The sequence below is a fragment of the Panthera leo genome, chromosome B3 (assembly GCF_018350215.1).
Source record: "Panthera leo isolate Ple1 chromosome B3, P.leo_Ple1_pat1.1, whole genome shotgun sequence".
NCBI classification, from domain to species: domain Eukaryota; kingdom Metazoa; phylum Chordata; class Mammalia; order Carnivora; family Felidae; genus Panthera; species Panthera leo.
The window spans coordinates 124824412-124842583 of NC_056684.1; the positions used below are offsets into that span (position 1 = coordinate 124824412).

An 18172-nucleotide genomic window follows, 5' to 3' on the forward strand; every position below is an offset into this window, starting at 1 on the left:
CATCATTTAGTCTGTTCAACTTCCCAACCCAAGGCCAGGATATGTGTGCTATTAAGAATAAAGATATGTGTTGGGGCGCCTGGGTGGCTCAGTCGGTTAAGCGTCCGACTTCAGCTCAGGTCACAATCTCGCGGTCCATGAGTTCGAGCCCCGCGTCAGGCTCTGGGCTGATGGCCCAGAGCCTGGAGCCTGCTTCTGATTCTGTGTCTCCCTGTCTCTCTGCCCCTCCCCCGTTCATGCTCTGTCTCTCTCTGTCTCAAAAATAAATAAACGTTAAAAAAAAAAAAAAAGAATAAAGATATGTGTCCTCAACAGCCATTGGAGGGGCTTTTCTTTTCTATTTAAATATAAAAAATTTGGTGGGGGCGGGGGAAGGATATGAGACTGCAATTAAGAGAAAGGTCACCCATAAATTCAGATGGACTGAAACTAAGCCAATGATGGGGAGGGCTGAATAGTTATTGTGTCCCTGGGAGGAGCCAGGAGGAGCTTGTTGTTGATGGGGCTGATTCCTGGCAGAGACAGTTCCTGGGGCACCACTTAAATGTGTATTCTTCTCATGAACATTTGTTAACTCTGATTCGTATTGCTTTATCTTTGACAAGGACAGAAATGGACGTATTACTGTGAATGTGTTTCTTGTAACTCTTACAGAGAGATTCGGAATACCAGAAGCTTAACTTACATAGATCCTGGTGCCCTAAAAGAGCTCCCCCTCCTGAAGTTCCTGTAAGTATTAACTTCTACCCCATCCTATCCCCACCCTTTTTTTCTAAAGAGAGTTATAATGCTGTTGCCAGCCAGGAGTCTCCCTAGGATGCTGTGGGCCAGAGCCATTTTTGTGGTACATGGCCTGAAACAAATCACATCCTGTGATTTACACCCCAACCTTTCCCATCAGGGAAGGTATCAGGTGAAATGATCCACATTTGAAAAACCTATTTAACAGTCAGCACATAATGCTGGGACCAAAGACTTAATCCAAGAGACATGAGGAAGAAAATACCCTTAAATGGAGTGTAACAGAACAAAACAAAACAAAAAACTCTGAGAGGCCATTGGTCAATTTTCTTAGGAAATGGGTACCACAACAATGTTAAAGTGACTGTCACAGAGAAAAGGAAAAGCCACAAAGGGCAAAATCTAATCTCTTGGAGGTTGGGAGGACAAAAATGGAGGAGACAACACTATTGCTTTGCTTTGGTGACACCTTATGAGCTAGATACAACCTATTTGAGAGCACGGACCACAGCACTTTTTCTCTCTATTGCATCTTTACTGCCTGGCACAGAGCAGGTGCTCAATAAAAAATGTGTTCAATGGATGTGTATGTGTGGCCTCAGGTTCTCTAGGCACCCTCTGGAAGAACCCTTCCCTTCTTCCCTTCTCTCCTGCTCACATGCATTGTAAAAGATTAGAACACAAAAACATTATGAGGGGAAAAAATTAAAATCGACCTTAATCCGAATACTGAGAAATAATCACAATTAAAATATTAGGTTGTTTCCATCTAGGGCTTTCAAATAAAAGTGTATATCCATATATATTTTATGAATCAGGTCTTTAAAGATGAATTGAAGTCATCCAGGAAAAGAAGGGGGAGAGGTAGAAGAAAAATACAGGTAGATGGACTAGCATGATAAAGACACAGAGGTATGGAAACATGTGTCTCATGTGGGACCTAAAAATAGTTCAGCATTGAAGAGGTGGGAGTGGGAGATGCAGAGAGAATAGAGGAGAATAGCGATGGAAGATGTGGCTGGAGGCGTATCTGGGGAGTAATAAAAACTTATGGGACAAGGCAATCACTCCTGTATGGATCTTGAGTTTCAATCAATCAATAATTCTTTGATACGATGATCCCTCAGTATGTGCAGAACTCTGCAGGGAACATATAGGATAATAAAACATTGTCCTTAAGCTTCAAGAAGCTTACAATCTAGTTGGGAACATATTGTTCCCAACATATGCCAGTTCCCATAAATGAAATCAAAAAATTCCTCTCCTACTGGAAAATAATGGTAGGTGATAAATGAGAGGTACAACATTATTTGGGGTCCAGGAAATTTGAGGGCACGTCAAAAAGGAGATGGACTTGTTTGGGGTTTTGAAGAAACGAGAGATCCTGGTTCCTAATCTGGCATTTCCAGCCCCAATACATGGTCCTCCCTTAACTCCAGAGCCTTCTTCCCTCCACACTCTTCCACATGAACCTCTATTGCAATTGAGTAGTCTGTTTGTTGTTTGTTTACTGCTCTTCACATGTTCTATATGGAATCTGAACTCTCTCCTTTGCTATCTGGAATATCCCATTTGCTCTTTCTGAGACCTCGGCCTCCTGTTTTCTTTTCAAATCTTATGCCTTCCCCTCTAAAAGGAGTCAGGTCAGGGGCACCCCTACTGGGTGGCTCAGTAGGTTGAGCATCCAACTTGATTACACCTCAGGTCATGATCTCGTGATCATGAGATCGAGCCCCACATCAGGCTCTGCACTGAGCGCAGAGTCTGCTTGGGATTCTCTCTCCTCCTCTCTCTCTCTGCCCCTCCCTTACTTGCTCATGACTACACATGCCCTCTCTTCCTATCTCTGTTTCTCTGTCTCTCTAAATAAATAAATAAATAAACAAACAAACAAAACAGAAAATAAAATAAAATAAAATAAAATAAAATAAAAGGAGTCAGGTCAGAATTTGCCTAAGAAGGTATATCAATGGAATATGAGTTTTTTCTCTGCTGGAAGACTTCCTTTAAAACTTTCTTGGTAGTTACCTAAGTCTCACCCCATGCCATGCCACACCTGTCAAAAAAAACTCTATTTCTACTACCTACATTGTAGTAGCTGCAACAAATATTAAATTAACCAAATCTGAGAGGCATCAGGAGCCTGAGAGTTGCTGTATTAGTACTGTTTTATGTACGTCTTTTAATCTTGACATTTTTCCCTGATGACACAAACTTTGGAGAGTGAAGACATTATCATTGATTGATCATATTCCTTGTCTAGACATATTTTCTAAATAGTACTGCTGCCATGCTATTCCCAGGTGACTTTCATGGAAAAATCATTCTTGGCAAAATAATGAACACAATATAATGTGGAGTTCTAAAGAGGAAGCCTGGCTTGGAGCTGGATATTATATTGTCTTTCTACCCCATCCTCCCCCTATTCCACTGCCCTTCCCATAATGTCCTCCAATTAAAACAGGGAGATATCACACACACACACACACACACACACACACACACACACAGAAACCTGAATTCCTATTTCTAGGAATCCTACTTGGATTCCTTGGAAAGAATCCTCATATTCCTCTAAACAGAAGAAAATTTATTAACCCTAGTGGACCGAATTAGATTCTTGTACCTTGAGGGAACAACATCCCATTCAAGGTTTAGGACTTGCCTACAGTCACTCAGGTATTGAAAGAAAGAGTTAGGATTTGATTCTAGTCTGACTTCAGAACCCATGCTATTACACTATTCTGCTTCCTATGTGTTGATTTTCTTACCTTATTTCTGTTCTCTTCTTCTCTTTCATGCGCTTTAGTGGCATTTTCAACACTGGACTTGGAGTATTCCCTGACCTGACCAAAGTTTATTCTACTGATGTATTCTTTATACTGTAAGTATGCACACATGCAATATTTGGCAGTATTTTGTCACCAACAAGAAGTAGGATGCAGTCATAAGGGTTGGTTAAAACGAAGTGAAGCAATTGTCTCAAGGGGAAGAGAGATCAGCTGTTACAAACGCACTGGTGGGTGAAGCAAGACAGGGACTGAGAAATGACCATTGGGTTTAGTAATATGGCACTTTGGTGACTCTGACAAGAGCAGTTCCACAGGAGCTCCATCCAGGATGAAGTCTGGTTGGAGTTGGCTCAAGAAAGAGTCAGAAGGAAACAAAAAAAAAGAAAGAAAAAGAGTCAGAAGGGAAGAGTTAGAGACAGTGACCATCAACTCTTTTGAGAAGTTTTACTCTTAAAAAAGAGCGGTAGTTAGAGGATATTGGGTCAGGAGAAAAGGCTTCTTTTTGTTGTTGTTTGATGGGACAAATTATGGCATGCGTGTTTGCTGATGCGATTATTGAATGGAAGGGAAATTTGATGATAATGATGATACTTTATTTTCCACGTAGTTTTTAATAGCTTTTCAAACACTTTCCCAGGCATTATGTTTACTTCTCTCAACCACCTTATAAGGTATAAATGGAAGTTATAATTTTTTCCATTCTACAAATGAAGAAACTGAGGAATTGAGAATCTAAGTGATTTTGTCTGAGAAGAGTCCCAAGGAGTAGTAACTAGGGGTGTTAAAACTGCTTCCTGTGATTTCTGATTGGTGGCCAAGTGCCCTTTTCCAAAACCTGTGACACAGTCAAGTGTCTTACCTACTTGTATAGAAGTAAAAGGACTTATGCAGAGTTACAGGTTGAGTCTGCACTACAGGAAAATGTGGAGTGATAGGATCTGAACTCTCAGGATTTTGCTAGAAAAAAATGACCACACTCCTTTGCTGCAGAAGAGCTCAGTTCAAAATGTAGGCAGTCTTCTTGCAACTAGACTGGCACACAAATGTTCTCCGGAAGCATCTGCTGGCAGTGTTTTGCAAGTAGAGGACACTTTGTAATATTCATGAAAAGAAATCCATTGATCTCCTTCTACCAACCCTTCTTTAGGTTCCATACACTTAGAAAACTCTAGTTACCCTGGACAAAGTATTGGTCGCAGATTTACAAGAATACTCTAGATCCACCTGCTCCCCTTGCAAATGAGGATTAAGTCGGGGACCTCAGCCCACACTCAAAGCGCACTTGCTTCCTGCACTTTTGGGGCTGTGACTGCGTGTCCACCTGGGACAGTGGCCTCTAGCCACTGGACCTCTAGCCACTAGCAGCTAAGAAATGTCAATGAAACTTAAAAAGAAACAAGATTAAACTAAATTGTGTCAGGTTATTTATTTGAGAGCATAGGTAGAGCAAGAGCCCAGCTCCAGAAGGAAAGCATTTTTTTTTTTACCAAGTGTTTTTTTCCCCCTCTTTGCAGTGAAATTACAGACAACCCTTACATGACGTCCATCCCTGCGAATGCTTTTCAGGGACTGTGCAATGAAACGTTGACACTGTGAGTATTGCCAGTTGTACTTCTACCAAAATGCAATTTTTATTTGGACCACTGTCGTATTTTCATAGCCCATCCAAGAAATATACTACAGGATGTGCTGTATCATCTACTAAAGTAGTTAATTAAGAGGATTGCCTTATGGTATGGTACTCAGTAGACGACAAAATGGTTTAGGTAACAAGACAAGTATTCTCCTCTACAAATGGTCAGCATGATTTATCTGTAGAAGACCATTTCGGTTTTATAAACCACATGGCCTTTGTGGCAACTGAAAAAGGTAGCCATACACAATACATAAACTAGTGAGTCTGTCTGTTCCAATAAAATTTTATTTACAAAAACAAGTACTGGACCAGATTTGACCTGCATACCTTATAATATAACTGTATTCTAGTATCCGTATTGTGTAGAGGAAGAACCTGGGCTTAGAGCAAATTGAACTCTTCCAAGGTCACTGAGTTCGAAAATGATGCCACTAAGGGTTTCTCATGCTCTCTGTACTCACATTCAACTTGGTCATCACAACTATTATGAAACTCCTATAAAGCCATATTGAATAGAAAACAGTATTGTTCTATATCATTACTTTTCCAGAGTTTGAATGGGTTCTGCTCTTTAGATAAAGGAGAAGTTTATTAGAGAAATTTATAAAACGTTCTAATAAGTCTAATAGAAGTATAAAAGTTAATTCTCCAAACTGGTAGGAAATTCCCCTCTTTCATGACATTAGCCACAAAATAAAATTGAGGTTGTCCAAAGGATCCCTTGTCTCTAGCTTCAATACCACTGTCCAAGCTCAGGTCTGGTGGTGTTTTTGCCTGGATTGTCACCCAGCTCCCTTTCTCTGGTCACACTACAGTCCAGGGGTTCTTTATCATATATAAATTTGTTTGGATTATTCCCCAGCACAATTGATCCAAGCCTCCCCTGCCATTCTTGTAAGGGGCTGCTTCCAAGCCATTCTAAGTCTATCAATCTAGGCCCTCTGAAGCTACCTCAACCTCTGGGACTCTATCCACAGGGGAACATTTCAGCTCATCCTTCTCGAAACAAGGAGAGAGCTCTCTTGAAAAGAGACTCGTTCTTGGCCACCATTTCATCTGACAACACAGCAAAGACCTGGAGTCTTAGCCTGCTCAGTCCCAAACCCCAAGGCCATTTGTCTCCTCTGTAAAGGTTTCCATTGTACCACTTACCACTCATTGTATGTAAACTACTTTCTCAATTTCTTTACAGAAGGTTACCTTCAGCTTTTGGCATTTTTTTCCTAAGGACCTCCTATCCCAAGCAGCCCTCTCAAGTAAAAGCTGCTGGTTGTCCCACTGAGCACAGGCCCCAGTAGGTGTTTAACAAACATCCAAATAAGGGAATCTCATGCTTCCTGCAATCTAGTGGTGGGGATGGCATGAGTTGCCCACTATCTTTTCAGATGATTATTTTTACATTCCTGAAAAAGAATGTTCTTGCTTCTTTGAAGCTCATGCTCAAAAAAGTATGAAAGGGTATGAGTCCAACAGCAGAATTTATATGCATATTCCTGTTAGGATAGAGTTTCAGAGTTTGCAATCCTTTTTTTTTTTTCTTTTTCACTATTTTTTCTTCCTTCACTTTTTTCCCTTTTTAAGGCCTGTTTGTCCAATAAGAGTTTTATTTAATCTCTGAAATGTAATTCCAACAAAGAATATTTTCATTGTCTAGGAATCTCAGGAGGAAACAGAAAGTTTGGGAGAACAGAAATCTCAAACTCACGATTCTCACATATAATATAAAAGAACTCTAGTTCAGAAAAAATTATCAGAGCTTTCTTCAGCCTCTGTGCCTAGCACCTCTGTGCATTGCAGTCCTCACCCAGGACACATTAGTAGCTGGAATTAAACTCATTGTATGATTATTTAAAACTAATCAAAAATAAAAACAAAGATTAGTCTCAGTTCTCCACAACTACATAGGATAAATGCCAGTTTTCAGGGTATCCCTTTTAACACGGTCATGTCCTAAGTGTCTCTCACCAATAAACATATAGCTATTTGATCCTCCCAGCAACGTTTTGGTTAGGTATTAATATCATATTTCTTACAGATAAGAAAGCTGAGGACAATAGAGGTTGAGAAATTCTCAGGATTACATATGATGAAGTGACAGAGCCAGATAAAATTCCAAGTGAAGAGTCTCTTGCATGCTTCATAGCGTGTCACCAGAGTTAACAGGTGGTGGGTACAACGGTTTTCAGAATTCCCCTACAACTGTCACTAGTTGTACTTGACTGTGGTCGTGGCTGCCTTCTCTTTCTGGATGCCAATAACCCCCATGCATCCCCCTGGAGATGGGGGATGGCTAGGACTAGGCTAGGGCTCCTTTTCCTTTGGGTACTTAGGAAGAATCACTTCCTGAGGACAGAAATCCTGACTCCCGGCAGCTCTGCCTCAATGTGGCTTTGGCAAGTCACCCCCACCTCTCAGTAACTTGAGTAGTACATAGAGGAGATGACACTTCAGTCCAGTCCCAGGGATCACCGCACAAAGTAGCTAGTCACGGAAACATAGCAACCACTTAAAACATCAAAATTTCCACAAAAAAGAATGCTCTACCTGTTTTCTTAGATTTGTCTTTGAAGTTCGATTTGATTCAGCCTGCAACCATTAAGCATTTAATCTATGATAAGCCCTGAGGACAAAAATGTGGATAAAGCACAAATGTGAAGTGGCATTTTAAATAGGAAAATATAAAGCTTATGCATTCAGATGCATAGTATCTTTTAAAATTGACCTCTTAAGAAACTGAAGTTATTCCTCCATTACTAACATTGAATTGTTACCTGAAACTCTTCTTTTTTGAGTATAGGTAGAACATTTAAAAATCAATCTTTTTTTTCCCTTCCCCCATGGTTGATGGGGGGTGGGTGATGGGCATTGAGGAGGGCACCTGTTGGGATGAGCACTGGGTGTTGTATGGAAACCAATTTGACAATAAATTTCATATTTAAAAAAATAAAAAATAATAAAAATGAAAAAAATAAAAAATAAAACAAAATAAATCCTTAATGGTGGCAAATCTTTGCTCTTCCAAGTAAATCCACTTCTGAGAAACAGTTTGAAGTTACTGGGAGCTGTGTGGAAAATGGGGATTCACCCTGGGAGATATTACTCTATGTTCCAAGCAAGACATACTGTAAAGTTTTCTTGTGGGACCTGAGAACCTTCACTGTACATTTCTGATACCACAGAACTGAAGCCCAACCCTCACCTCTTATGGGTCACTGATTTCTCCTCTCTCTGTTGATTGTAGGAAACTATACAACAATGGCTTTACTTCAATCCAAGGACATGCTTTCAATGGCACAAAGCTGGATGCTGTGTAAGTCAAGGGTAATCATGGAAACCACTGTTTTCCTTCACATTCCCACACCCATTCGATGGGGGATCATCCCATGGGTCACAATTCTGTTAGAGATAGGTTGTACCAGAGCATTCCTCAAACCCAGAGTTAGCATGACCAAAACGTGGAGATGATGTTAAATAACTTAGCAAGAGGCAGCTTTAGTATACACTACAATGACTCCAATTCTAAATCCCCAAGTTTTATCCTTGATAAAATGGAGAACCACGGTCTCATCTTCAGTTTCCTTGAGAGCTTGTTTGGAGGTTCTAGCAGGATTGTGCAGCTACTTATAAACCCTTGACTGAAGAACGGTGCTTCTCTACAGGGGAAGGTTGTCCTCTTCTACCAAGTGCACAGCTTCAGGAGGGACGCACATGGAGTGGTGAGAGAGGAGGGGGCACACCTGCCTAGCCAGCCAGATCAATGGACTCAACCCTGGTGATCAATGGGGTGACAGATGTCACAGCCAGATCGCCCTCACATCTCAGTTTTCTTGTAGAGGTGTGTGTGTGTGTGTGTGTGTGTGTGTGTAAACATTCATCTATATGTACATGAAGTAAAAGGTGTCTTTAATTGAGTCCAAAGCTGTTCAGAAAGTAAGGTTTATCTTTTTAGTGTTTTCTAGCACTTTTCCAAAAGGTTTAGTTTATATTTGATTCACTCAAAAATAGCTGAAAAGACATATCCAACTTTTGCCTGCCCCCAAAATAAATAATGCCTAGAATAGGATGTTGGCCAAAAGATAGCCATCGAACTGGGGTTCTGTCTTTGTTGTATTTTTCTGTCAGATCTTTAGGGCCCCCAGTATCGACACCAGGATATATGTTGTATCTAAGAGCTTGTGGACTGGCTCAACCCTACTAATTTGTGTTTTAACCTAATATCTAATAATGATAAAATAGCTTTAGTAGAGTCTCCTTCCCACGGTGTCGTGGATGAATTAATTTGTAGGGCCTTCCTACTACCAAACCACTAGATCATACATTTAAAAAGATATTTTATGTCATAGCTCCAAGAGAGGGAAAAGAAACCAGGAGCTGAAGCCAAAGTGGTGGGTGCTTACAGAAGGTGGACATTCCTAGGGATGGCTGCCAAGATCAGTGGTGCCAAGATACTAGGCTTTAGTGCAGTGAGAAGGCAGGGTAGTGAGGTAAATCAGAGACTTCTAGATTAAGCCAGAGAACCTGGACCAGAGCTGGAGTGGTACCAGCCTAGGAGTACCTTTTGATTCCAGCAGAAATAAATGCAAATCTCGACAGAAGGAAAAAACCAGTGCAGGCCCCCTAGATTTTTTAAAGATCAAGATCAATCAGATATGTATGAGCTCACAGTCAAAAATCACATATAGGAGGGAGCGCCTGCATGGCTCAGTCAAATGTCTGACTCTTGAGATCAGCTCACATCATGATCTCGTGGTTGTGAGATCGAGCCCTGTGCAGGGCTGTGTGTGGAAAGCATGGAGCCTGCTTGGGATTCTCCCTCTGTCTCTCTCTCTCTCTCTCTCTCTGCCTTTCCCCTGCTTTCACGACTCTCTCTCTCTCAAAATAAATAAATAAACATTTTTTTTTAAAATCACACATAGAAGAAAGAAAACCCCCTATGGTAAGAGTCAGCTGGAACAACAAACAACAGATTTTTGTTTGTTTAATAACGTATCACTGAGTATTTTTTCAACAATTATATTTTCTTCAATTCCAGAACTTCTATCTACTTTTAAAAAAAAAATTTGCCTGCTTATTTAAAAAAAATTTTTTTAATGTTTATTTATTTTTGAGAGTGGAGAGAGAGACACAGTGTGAGAGGGGGAAGGTCAGAGAGAGAGAGGGAGACACAGAATCTGAAGCAGGCTCCAGGCTTTGAGCTGTCAGCACAGAGCCCAACATGGGACTTGAACTCACGGACTGTGAGATCATGACCTGAGCTGAAGACGGACGAACCAACCAACTGAGTCACCCAGGTGACCCTGCCTGCTCATTTTTAACAGTCTCACTGCTTACTCATTTTTGTGATTCCATCTTTTTTTCCCTTTAAACATTTCACATGTAGTTATTTTATATTCAGGGAGTGATTGTCGCAAAACCTGAAGGCCTAAGGTTCTTATACAGTGCTTCTCAAACTTTACTGAACATGTAACCCATCTGGGGGATCTTGTTAAAATGCAGAATCTGCATTTTAGATTTAGAGATTAAAAAAAAACCAGAACCCAACCTCAGGTATAGAGTCATTTGTTTGTGAAAATTTTATTTGTCACAAGCAAAAGATTTTAAAGCCCATGATTAGGAGCTGTGCTTTAAATGATCTGTTCCTTTATCCTGCTATATGTAGTCATTGACAGGTATCACTCTCCATCACTCTCATTTTTTTAAAAAATTTTTTAGTGTTTATTTATATCTAAGAGAGAGACAGAGACAGAGCACAAGCAGGTGAGGGGCAGAGAGAGAGGGAGACACAGAATCCAAAGCAGGCTCTAGGCTCCAAGTTGTCAGCACAGAGCCCAACGCAGGGCTTGAACCCACGAACTGTGAGATCATGACTTGAGCCGAAGTCAGATGCTCAACCAACTGAGCCACTCAGGCACCCCTCAGCTATCATTTTTTAAGCACAGAGATGTGGGGTGTAAAATTCAGCCTTTAGGGCTACACAGCATAGTTCTTAATACTGGCCCAAAACTGAAATCACCTGAAGAGATTTGGAAGCGCAGATGCCTAGGTTTTACCACACATTCTGGTGTAATTGGTTTGGGTGTAGCCAGGGCATGGCCATTAAAAAATCTCCCTATGTGAGTCCAGTGTAAAGCAAGAATCAAGAACCGTTGCTGCAGAGTATGTTATTATCAGTCTTTTTGTCCAACAGTCACAGTTGCATATGAAGAGAATGAAGCCCAAAGTGAACAAACACGTGATTTTTTTTTTTTTTAACATGGCTTTTTAAATTTGGTAAAGCTAGCTGGTGGAGCCAAACCAAAGCCAGGACCTGGATCCCCTTGTTCAAGACTCTTTTTCCTGTGCCCTCCTGGGATTCATATTTGCTGACCTAGCAGCCACGACCAAGGCTTGGACAGGCAATTCCTCTGGCTACTGTGGTTTGTTACTTAGCCCAGGAAAATGGGCTAAGAACACTTCTTAGCTCAGTCTATTACAGGCACAAAATACAGAAGCTAAAATATCTTGCAGCTAAGAAAAGTGCACTTGGGAGAGAAAAGAGGCCACTCAAGACTCAAGAAATAACCTGTAGAAGTTTCAGAAAAGAGTCACCCCAAGCAATGGTGTCATTCCTCAGTGAGAACCTGGCTTTACCAATGCAGCGAGGTCACCAATTCAGCGAACTTCCAAATGAGGTCTGAGTGGGAGACACCTTGATGAAAAAAGGCTGGCTGATAAAATGTTATTAAATTCAAAGGACTGGGATTGAAGTTAGGCCATGTATGTTGACCATTTTGCTTCAATACATCTCATGCTTACTCATAAATGGCCTTTTGGTCACGTTGGAGAACTCCACAAAGACTTAAAGAGATTTCCAAAGTGAATCTTCTGTAATCTGGAGACTGCTGTGCTACGTGACTCTCAGCGTAAGTGTAGCAGCATGTTATTTTATAGCTTCGGTCATCAAATCAGCTGCAGAATATCACAGGAATTTAGAGACATTTTCTATTGAAAAGATGGAAACACTAACAAGGGAACAATAATTTCTATCCCAGATTCTCCCCAGCTCTTGTGGCATTTTCCAAACTACGTTCCTTGAATTCTTTTTCCATGGTAAATTAATGGATGTTACTTTTATTTTATTTTTTTATTGTTTTTATTTTAGAGAGAGAGCACGCAACTGGGAGAGAGGGGCAGAGGGAGAGAGAGAGAAAATCTTAAGCAGCCTCCATGCTCAGTCTGAAGCCCGATGCAGGGCTCAATCCCAAAACCCTGTGATCATGACCTGGGCTGAAATCAAGAGTCAGTCATTCAACCGACTGAGCCACCCAGGCACCCCATGGATGTTATTTTTAAGAAGCTATTCATACCCTTATAAATTTCAACAAAGTGTAATGGCGGACTTCTTGGGTCTTTTACTAGGACAAGCTGAATTATTGGTATCCAAGAGAGGAAGGCAGTATGCAGAGCTTCCCAGGGAGCTCTTGGTTCCAGAAGCCTCTCTCTGGATTGGTGTTCCACAGAACACTTTTGGGGAAATGCTACTCAAGAAGAATCTTTTGATATGTAACTTTGTTGAGTGGCAGAGAAATTTAACAAGGTCTATTTTAGAGGCAGTCTATGGAGAATCTAAGAGCCAGTAGAGTTTCAGATCATCTGATGATCTTCTGAAGTTAAACCTATGAAGAGGCTATGTAAGAAGACTCTCTCTACCTTCTCACCATCTTTCTCCTCTGACCATGTCCTGGGTTCTACAAGAGGCCTGGCTAATGGCAGAGAATTATAAAGTTGGGGGAAATGGATTTCATTTCACGGTTCCCTGAATTATAGTCTTTTGTACTCACTGTAACTATGCCTTTAAACATAGGAAAGAAATCAGTGCACCATTTTCACCATACTTTCTTGACATTTTTATGTGAAATGTTAAAGGTTTTTGGGAGGATTTAACTAACGTGGGACATATTTAAATGAGAATCGTTTGTTTATTGACTTTTAGAAATCTAGATCAGAGATCAGCAAACATTTTTGGAAAGGGCCAGATGAATATTTCGGGCTTTGTGGGCCATATGATCTCAGTCGCAGCTACTCAACTCTGCCATTATAGTGTAACAGCAGCCACATACAGTACATAAAAAAAAAAAAAAAAAAAAAAGAGCCTGTGTTCCAATAAAACTTTATTTACAAAAACAGGTGGCAGGCAAGATTTGACCAGATGGTCATAGTCTGTGGACCTCTGCTCTAGATGAGGGTACTCAGTGAGGATGACTGTGTGATAAAATATATAGTCTTCCAATTCCTGGTAAAGGTCAAAGGCAAGTATGGGATAAAGAGAAGTATCTGGACAAAAATATTTTAGGATTTGAAAGTTCAGATCCAATCATAATAGAAAACAAAGATCTTTTTTTCCAATTAGTATTTTGAATCCAAATTTGAAATTCCGTTATAAAACAATGTTCTATCTATTCATCATTCTACCCTCAGTTTCTGATTCCTGGCTCATGGAAACTTTTTTTTTTTTTTTCAGAGTTAAGCACTTCAGTGAAAGGTATCATATAAATACAAGGTAAAATCAAGATGATGATGGGGCTAAGGCGGTTTGGGAACTACAGGAAGATAAGAGTTGAGCTGCAGATGGAGAAAACAGAGGTCAAGTTTCCATAGTAATAATGAAATAGTATTCACTTTGTGATTTTAACATAGGGCTGTTGCTTCTGGTCTCAATGCTAACTGTGATTTTAAACTAATGTGAACACATCAATATCCTACTATTATTCTATTTGTGTACAAACATTACACTTAGCATGTTAGCAAATTGCTAAATTCTCCAGAAGTATGTTTGTGTATCTTTAGGTTCAAATTTAAACAATGTGTCATCGTCTGAAAGAACAATGATTCCCCATCATCCGCCTTGTGTCAATTTACTGAAATTAGCAGATTTAACTTCATTTAGACCTTTTTTTAGTGGAACCAAAGAATGCAATTGCAGCCAAGTTGGACAAATTTCACATTAAGAACAAGCACAGATGCTTCAGCTGTAGTTGGGTAGAAGTTCGTGAAAATCATGGCAGATGTGTAAAAGCACTTGGTCCTGTGATTTCATATGGAACCAAGCACACTGTCATCACTCAGATGTGAAATTAATGATAACACAAGCATTCCTTGCTCAGCAGAAGTTGAACTGCTCCCAGTTGTAAATTCAGCCACACATTCATTCTTTGGAACCTCTTTTCCATCCTCTCTTTCACACAATCTGGCATAGGGATATGTTACTTAATGTCTGATTCTCCGTGTTGTATTTTCTATTGTCAAACTCAAGTAACTAGCTACTATCTGACAGTAAACATTTGGGCAAGAAAAAAAAATACCATGTTGATCTGCTAAGAACATACTGAACCGCTAGTCATTATGAACAGAGAAGTCAACACAATTCATGTGCTAATGAGCCTCACACATTAGTTGATTAGACACAAAACACCACAGTTTGGAGCACTGGGACAAGATGACAATAGAGAAGATTATGGGATTAAGCAGGCTATTATTTCCCATGGAGTATTTGAATGGCTTGTAAGATATGCTCTAAGGCTGGCTTTTACCTCTATTGAAACTTTGAGCATTTTCTCACCTGTTACTGTTATAGACAGATCTGATTTCTGCTACCAAAAGGATTTCCATGGAGCAATGAGGGCTGGGCAGGGGTTCCCTTTAATTTTTCCAAATAACCAACGCATAGATGGGGAAACATGGTTCCTTACAGAAGTATTCCCATGAGTCTCACAACATAAACAGGTGCCAGCCCAAATTTCCCCTAAAGGGACTATGGAAATGCAGGCTGAAATTCCATCTTGGAGCTGAAATATATCCAAAATTCCCCAGAGAGCAAAGCTCCACAGCAACCACAACTTTCCTTGCCACAGTGTCAACCTCCTCCCTCTGACATAGGTCACTTCCTCACCTAAACATAATATATAGGGCACCTCTAGCTAGGAGTTACCCAGCAACTGGACATTCATTTATTCATCCATCAAGTTTTTACTGAATGGCTGTTATGTGCCAAGGATAAGTCCAATGAACAAGGATGTGAGCTATAATATTGTATCTTCCATGCTAAGTTCATCAATTGGATATTCTTCCCCAACTCATTCCTAACCATCCTCATTTTTCTGACTACATTGTTCCTTAACTGTGAGATACACATCATAAGCAGTGTAAAGCATTGAACACACCCGTAGCAGTGTCTGTATCATTTCTAAAGGAAATGTTAGTTCTTTTCCCATAAGCCCTTCACAGTATTTGTATTTAGAAATCCTGGATTTCAAGAAGTCTTTCCTTTCAGCTCTGACTCAAAGACTTTATACTGTCTATTAAGCTCATTTATGTCAACCATATCCTTGCAAAAGGATATCCTTGCAAAAATGATCACATACCCCATCCCTGTAAAGGAATCATTGTCTGGAATAGCTTACTCATGTAGCCTACCAAGGTTTGTGATTGATTTATCCAAGCTTGTTTATAGAATGTGGATTCTAGGAGAATCAGCCTAAATCATGGTGAAGGCATCAGTCTAACCAGACTGACATTCTCAGGTAACATTATGTGATAAATGAGGATGATAAAAACAAAACAAAACAAAACAAACAAACAAAAAAAAACACTTTCCTCTTGGATATTAAGGGTTTTAAAAATCTGTGTCCCCATCCCATCCTCTTAGCTTCAAATGGAAAGTGGGATCAGCAATCTGAACCCAAGGTAAAAAGCTTCACGGAATTATCACAATCTGTGATAATAAGGAAGCCCCTTGAAACACCTACACATGGACTAATATTTTCATTTTTTAAATCTTTATTTTTGAGGGAGAGACAGAGTGTGAATAGGGGAGGAGCAGAGAGAGAGAGGGAGATACAGAATCTGAAGCAGGCTCCATGCTCTGAGCTGTCAGCACAGAACCCGACACGGGGCTCCAACCCATGAACAGTGAGATCATGACCTGAGCCAGTCAGACGCTTACCGGCTAAGCCACCCAGGCGCCCCTAATAGTTTCATTTTTGAGCGAGCACCTAATTAACTCTAAGAGATAAAGTGCCCAACAACCCTGCTGGTTTTAGAGAACACAGCCTCCCCCAAGACTCAGTTCATCTCCGTTCAAGCTGGCTGCACCCTCTCTCCATCCTTTCTCCCCTCCTGGACTCTGGCTGGCTTTCCCAGTTTGAAATCTTCTGCGGCGTTTCTGGTAAACTGCAATGCTTATCAACCAGTCTCCTTATCCTTGGGGGCGTATTGAATATCAGATGAAAACACTACAGAATTGGACAAGCAATTATTTAGTTTTACAATAATTTCTAATGATTAGAGCAAGCCGATTTTCACTTGTAGCAGTCTGCAATGAAGAGGAAAAACTGAGATGAGCTCACCGATCCTCACATGAGACTGGGAACGGAATGTGATCTGCAAGTTGCAGGGTCCAAAGAATACAAAAAGAGATGCCAGCCAGTGCAGCACTCCACTTAGTTGTCTTTTTACAAAATCATGCTGTTCAGGGTCTTCTCTCCGATTGTTTCTCCAAGATGGTTCTTGCCTGCTCTAGCTATCACTGATGAAAGGAATTTCATGGACACGGAGGGTTGAGGGACAGTCATACAGTGACCACATGAAGCCTGTTATTGACAGCCTTACATGACAGCCATTTAACCAGAAGGCACACGTGACTGCTGCCACATCTTAATCAGGTCTTTGTGTGTGTGTGTGTGTGTGTGTGTGTGTGTGTGTGTGTATGTATGAGATTAATTGAACCCCTCCATTTCAGACTTAACAATGTCCTAGAAGCTTAGGATTTTCTCAGTCACTGCCTGAAAAGCCATGTCCTGCCCATACCCTGTGGCATTTGTAAACCAGCTGTCTGTCACTGCCATCAAGAAAGTCACGTGGCCACCACACCATATGCTGAGTCTTCTTTCATTCTGGATTATTTTTTCCTTAAAGCAATCTCATGTGTCACTAAAAGTTGAACTTCACCCACCTTACTGCTTTTGAAGAGAGCTACATTGATTTTTTTTAATTTTTTAATGTTTATTATTTTGAGAGAGAGAAAGAGAGACAGAGTCTGAGTTGGGGAGGGGCAGAGAGAGAGGGAGACACAGAATCAGAAGCAGGCTCCAGGCTCCAGCTGGTCAGCACAGAGCCTGACAAGGGGCTCAAATCCATGAATTGTGAGATCTCGACCTGAGCCAAATTTGGATGCTTAACCAACTGAGCCACACAGGCACCCCTGATTTTGTTTTTATTCACTCATTTACACATTCATTGTCTGTAATCTTATCTATATAACCTGCCCCACCCCCAACAAACACGATTGTCAGAGATAATACGTGCCACCTAATTAAATTTTAATTTCAGATAAACTACAACTTTTTAGTATAGGAATGTTTCAAAAGTTACATGGGGAATACTTATGCTAAAAGTTATTCATTGTTTATCTGGGCATCTTGTATTTTTACCTGCTAAACCAGGCAACCCTGCCCCAAAGAAATTCACCACCTTCACCATGGTCATTCCCTTCCTGATTTAAAATATTTTTAATGTTTATTTTTTGAGAGAGACACAGAAAGAGAGAAACGGTGTGCAAGCAGGGGAGGGGCAGAGAGAGAGGGAGACACAGAATCCAAAGTAGGCTCCAGGCGCTGAGCTGTCAGCACAGAGCCTGACACAGGGCTGGAACTCATGAACTGTGATATCATGACCTGAGCCAAAGTCAGATGCTCAACCGACTGAGCCACCCAGGGACCCCTCCCTTCCTGATTTAAGCCCAGGCTTCAGAAGCAAATGGGAATATTGACCAATATTGAGAAAATTTAAATCAGTTGGTACTGAAGTGGATTGAAAACTACAGTCACCACTGATCAGGTACAGGCATACCTCATTTTACCACGCTTCCCTTTATTGTGAGTCACAGATATTGCATTTTACAAATTGAAGGTTTGAATCAACCCTGCATCAAGCAAACTCTACTGGTGCCATTTTTCAACAGCATTTG

At 40.6% G+C, this 18172-nt stretch overlaps 1 protein-coding gene and 1 long non-coding RNA gene across 3 annotated transcripts in view; one reads left to right on the plus strand and one right to left on the minus strand.

Moving 5' to 3' along the window:
* LOC122223005 overlaps window positions 1–3583 on the minus strand; it is a 96493-nt gene extending 92910 nt beyond the window's left edge. The window contains exon 1 of the long non-coding RNA XR_006203979.1: window positions 3513–3583. This is a non-coding gene — a long non-coding RNA (uncharacterized LOC122223005). The remainder of the gene's footprint in view (window positions 1–3512) is intronic.
* The window catches only part of TSHR (thyroid stimulating hormone receptor), a 158257-nt gene that overhangs the window by 112656 nt on the left and 27429 nt on the right, over window positions 1–18172 (plus strand). For both annotated transcript variants that reach the window (XM_042943978.1, XM_042943977.1), the window contains 4 exons: window positions 655–729; window positions 3551–3625; window positions 5048–5125; window positions 8411–8479. In XM_042943978.1, coding sequence (XP_042799912.1) covers window positions 655–729; window positions 3551–3625; window positions 5048–5125; window positions 8411–8479 — 297 coding nt within the window. The remainder of the gene's footprint in view (window positions 1–654; window positions 730–3550; window positions 3626–5047; window positions 5126–8410; window positions 8480–18172) is intronic.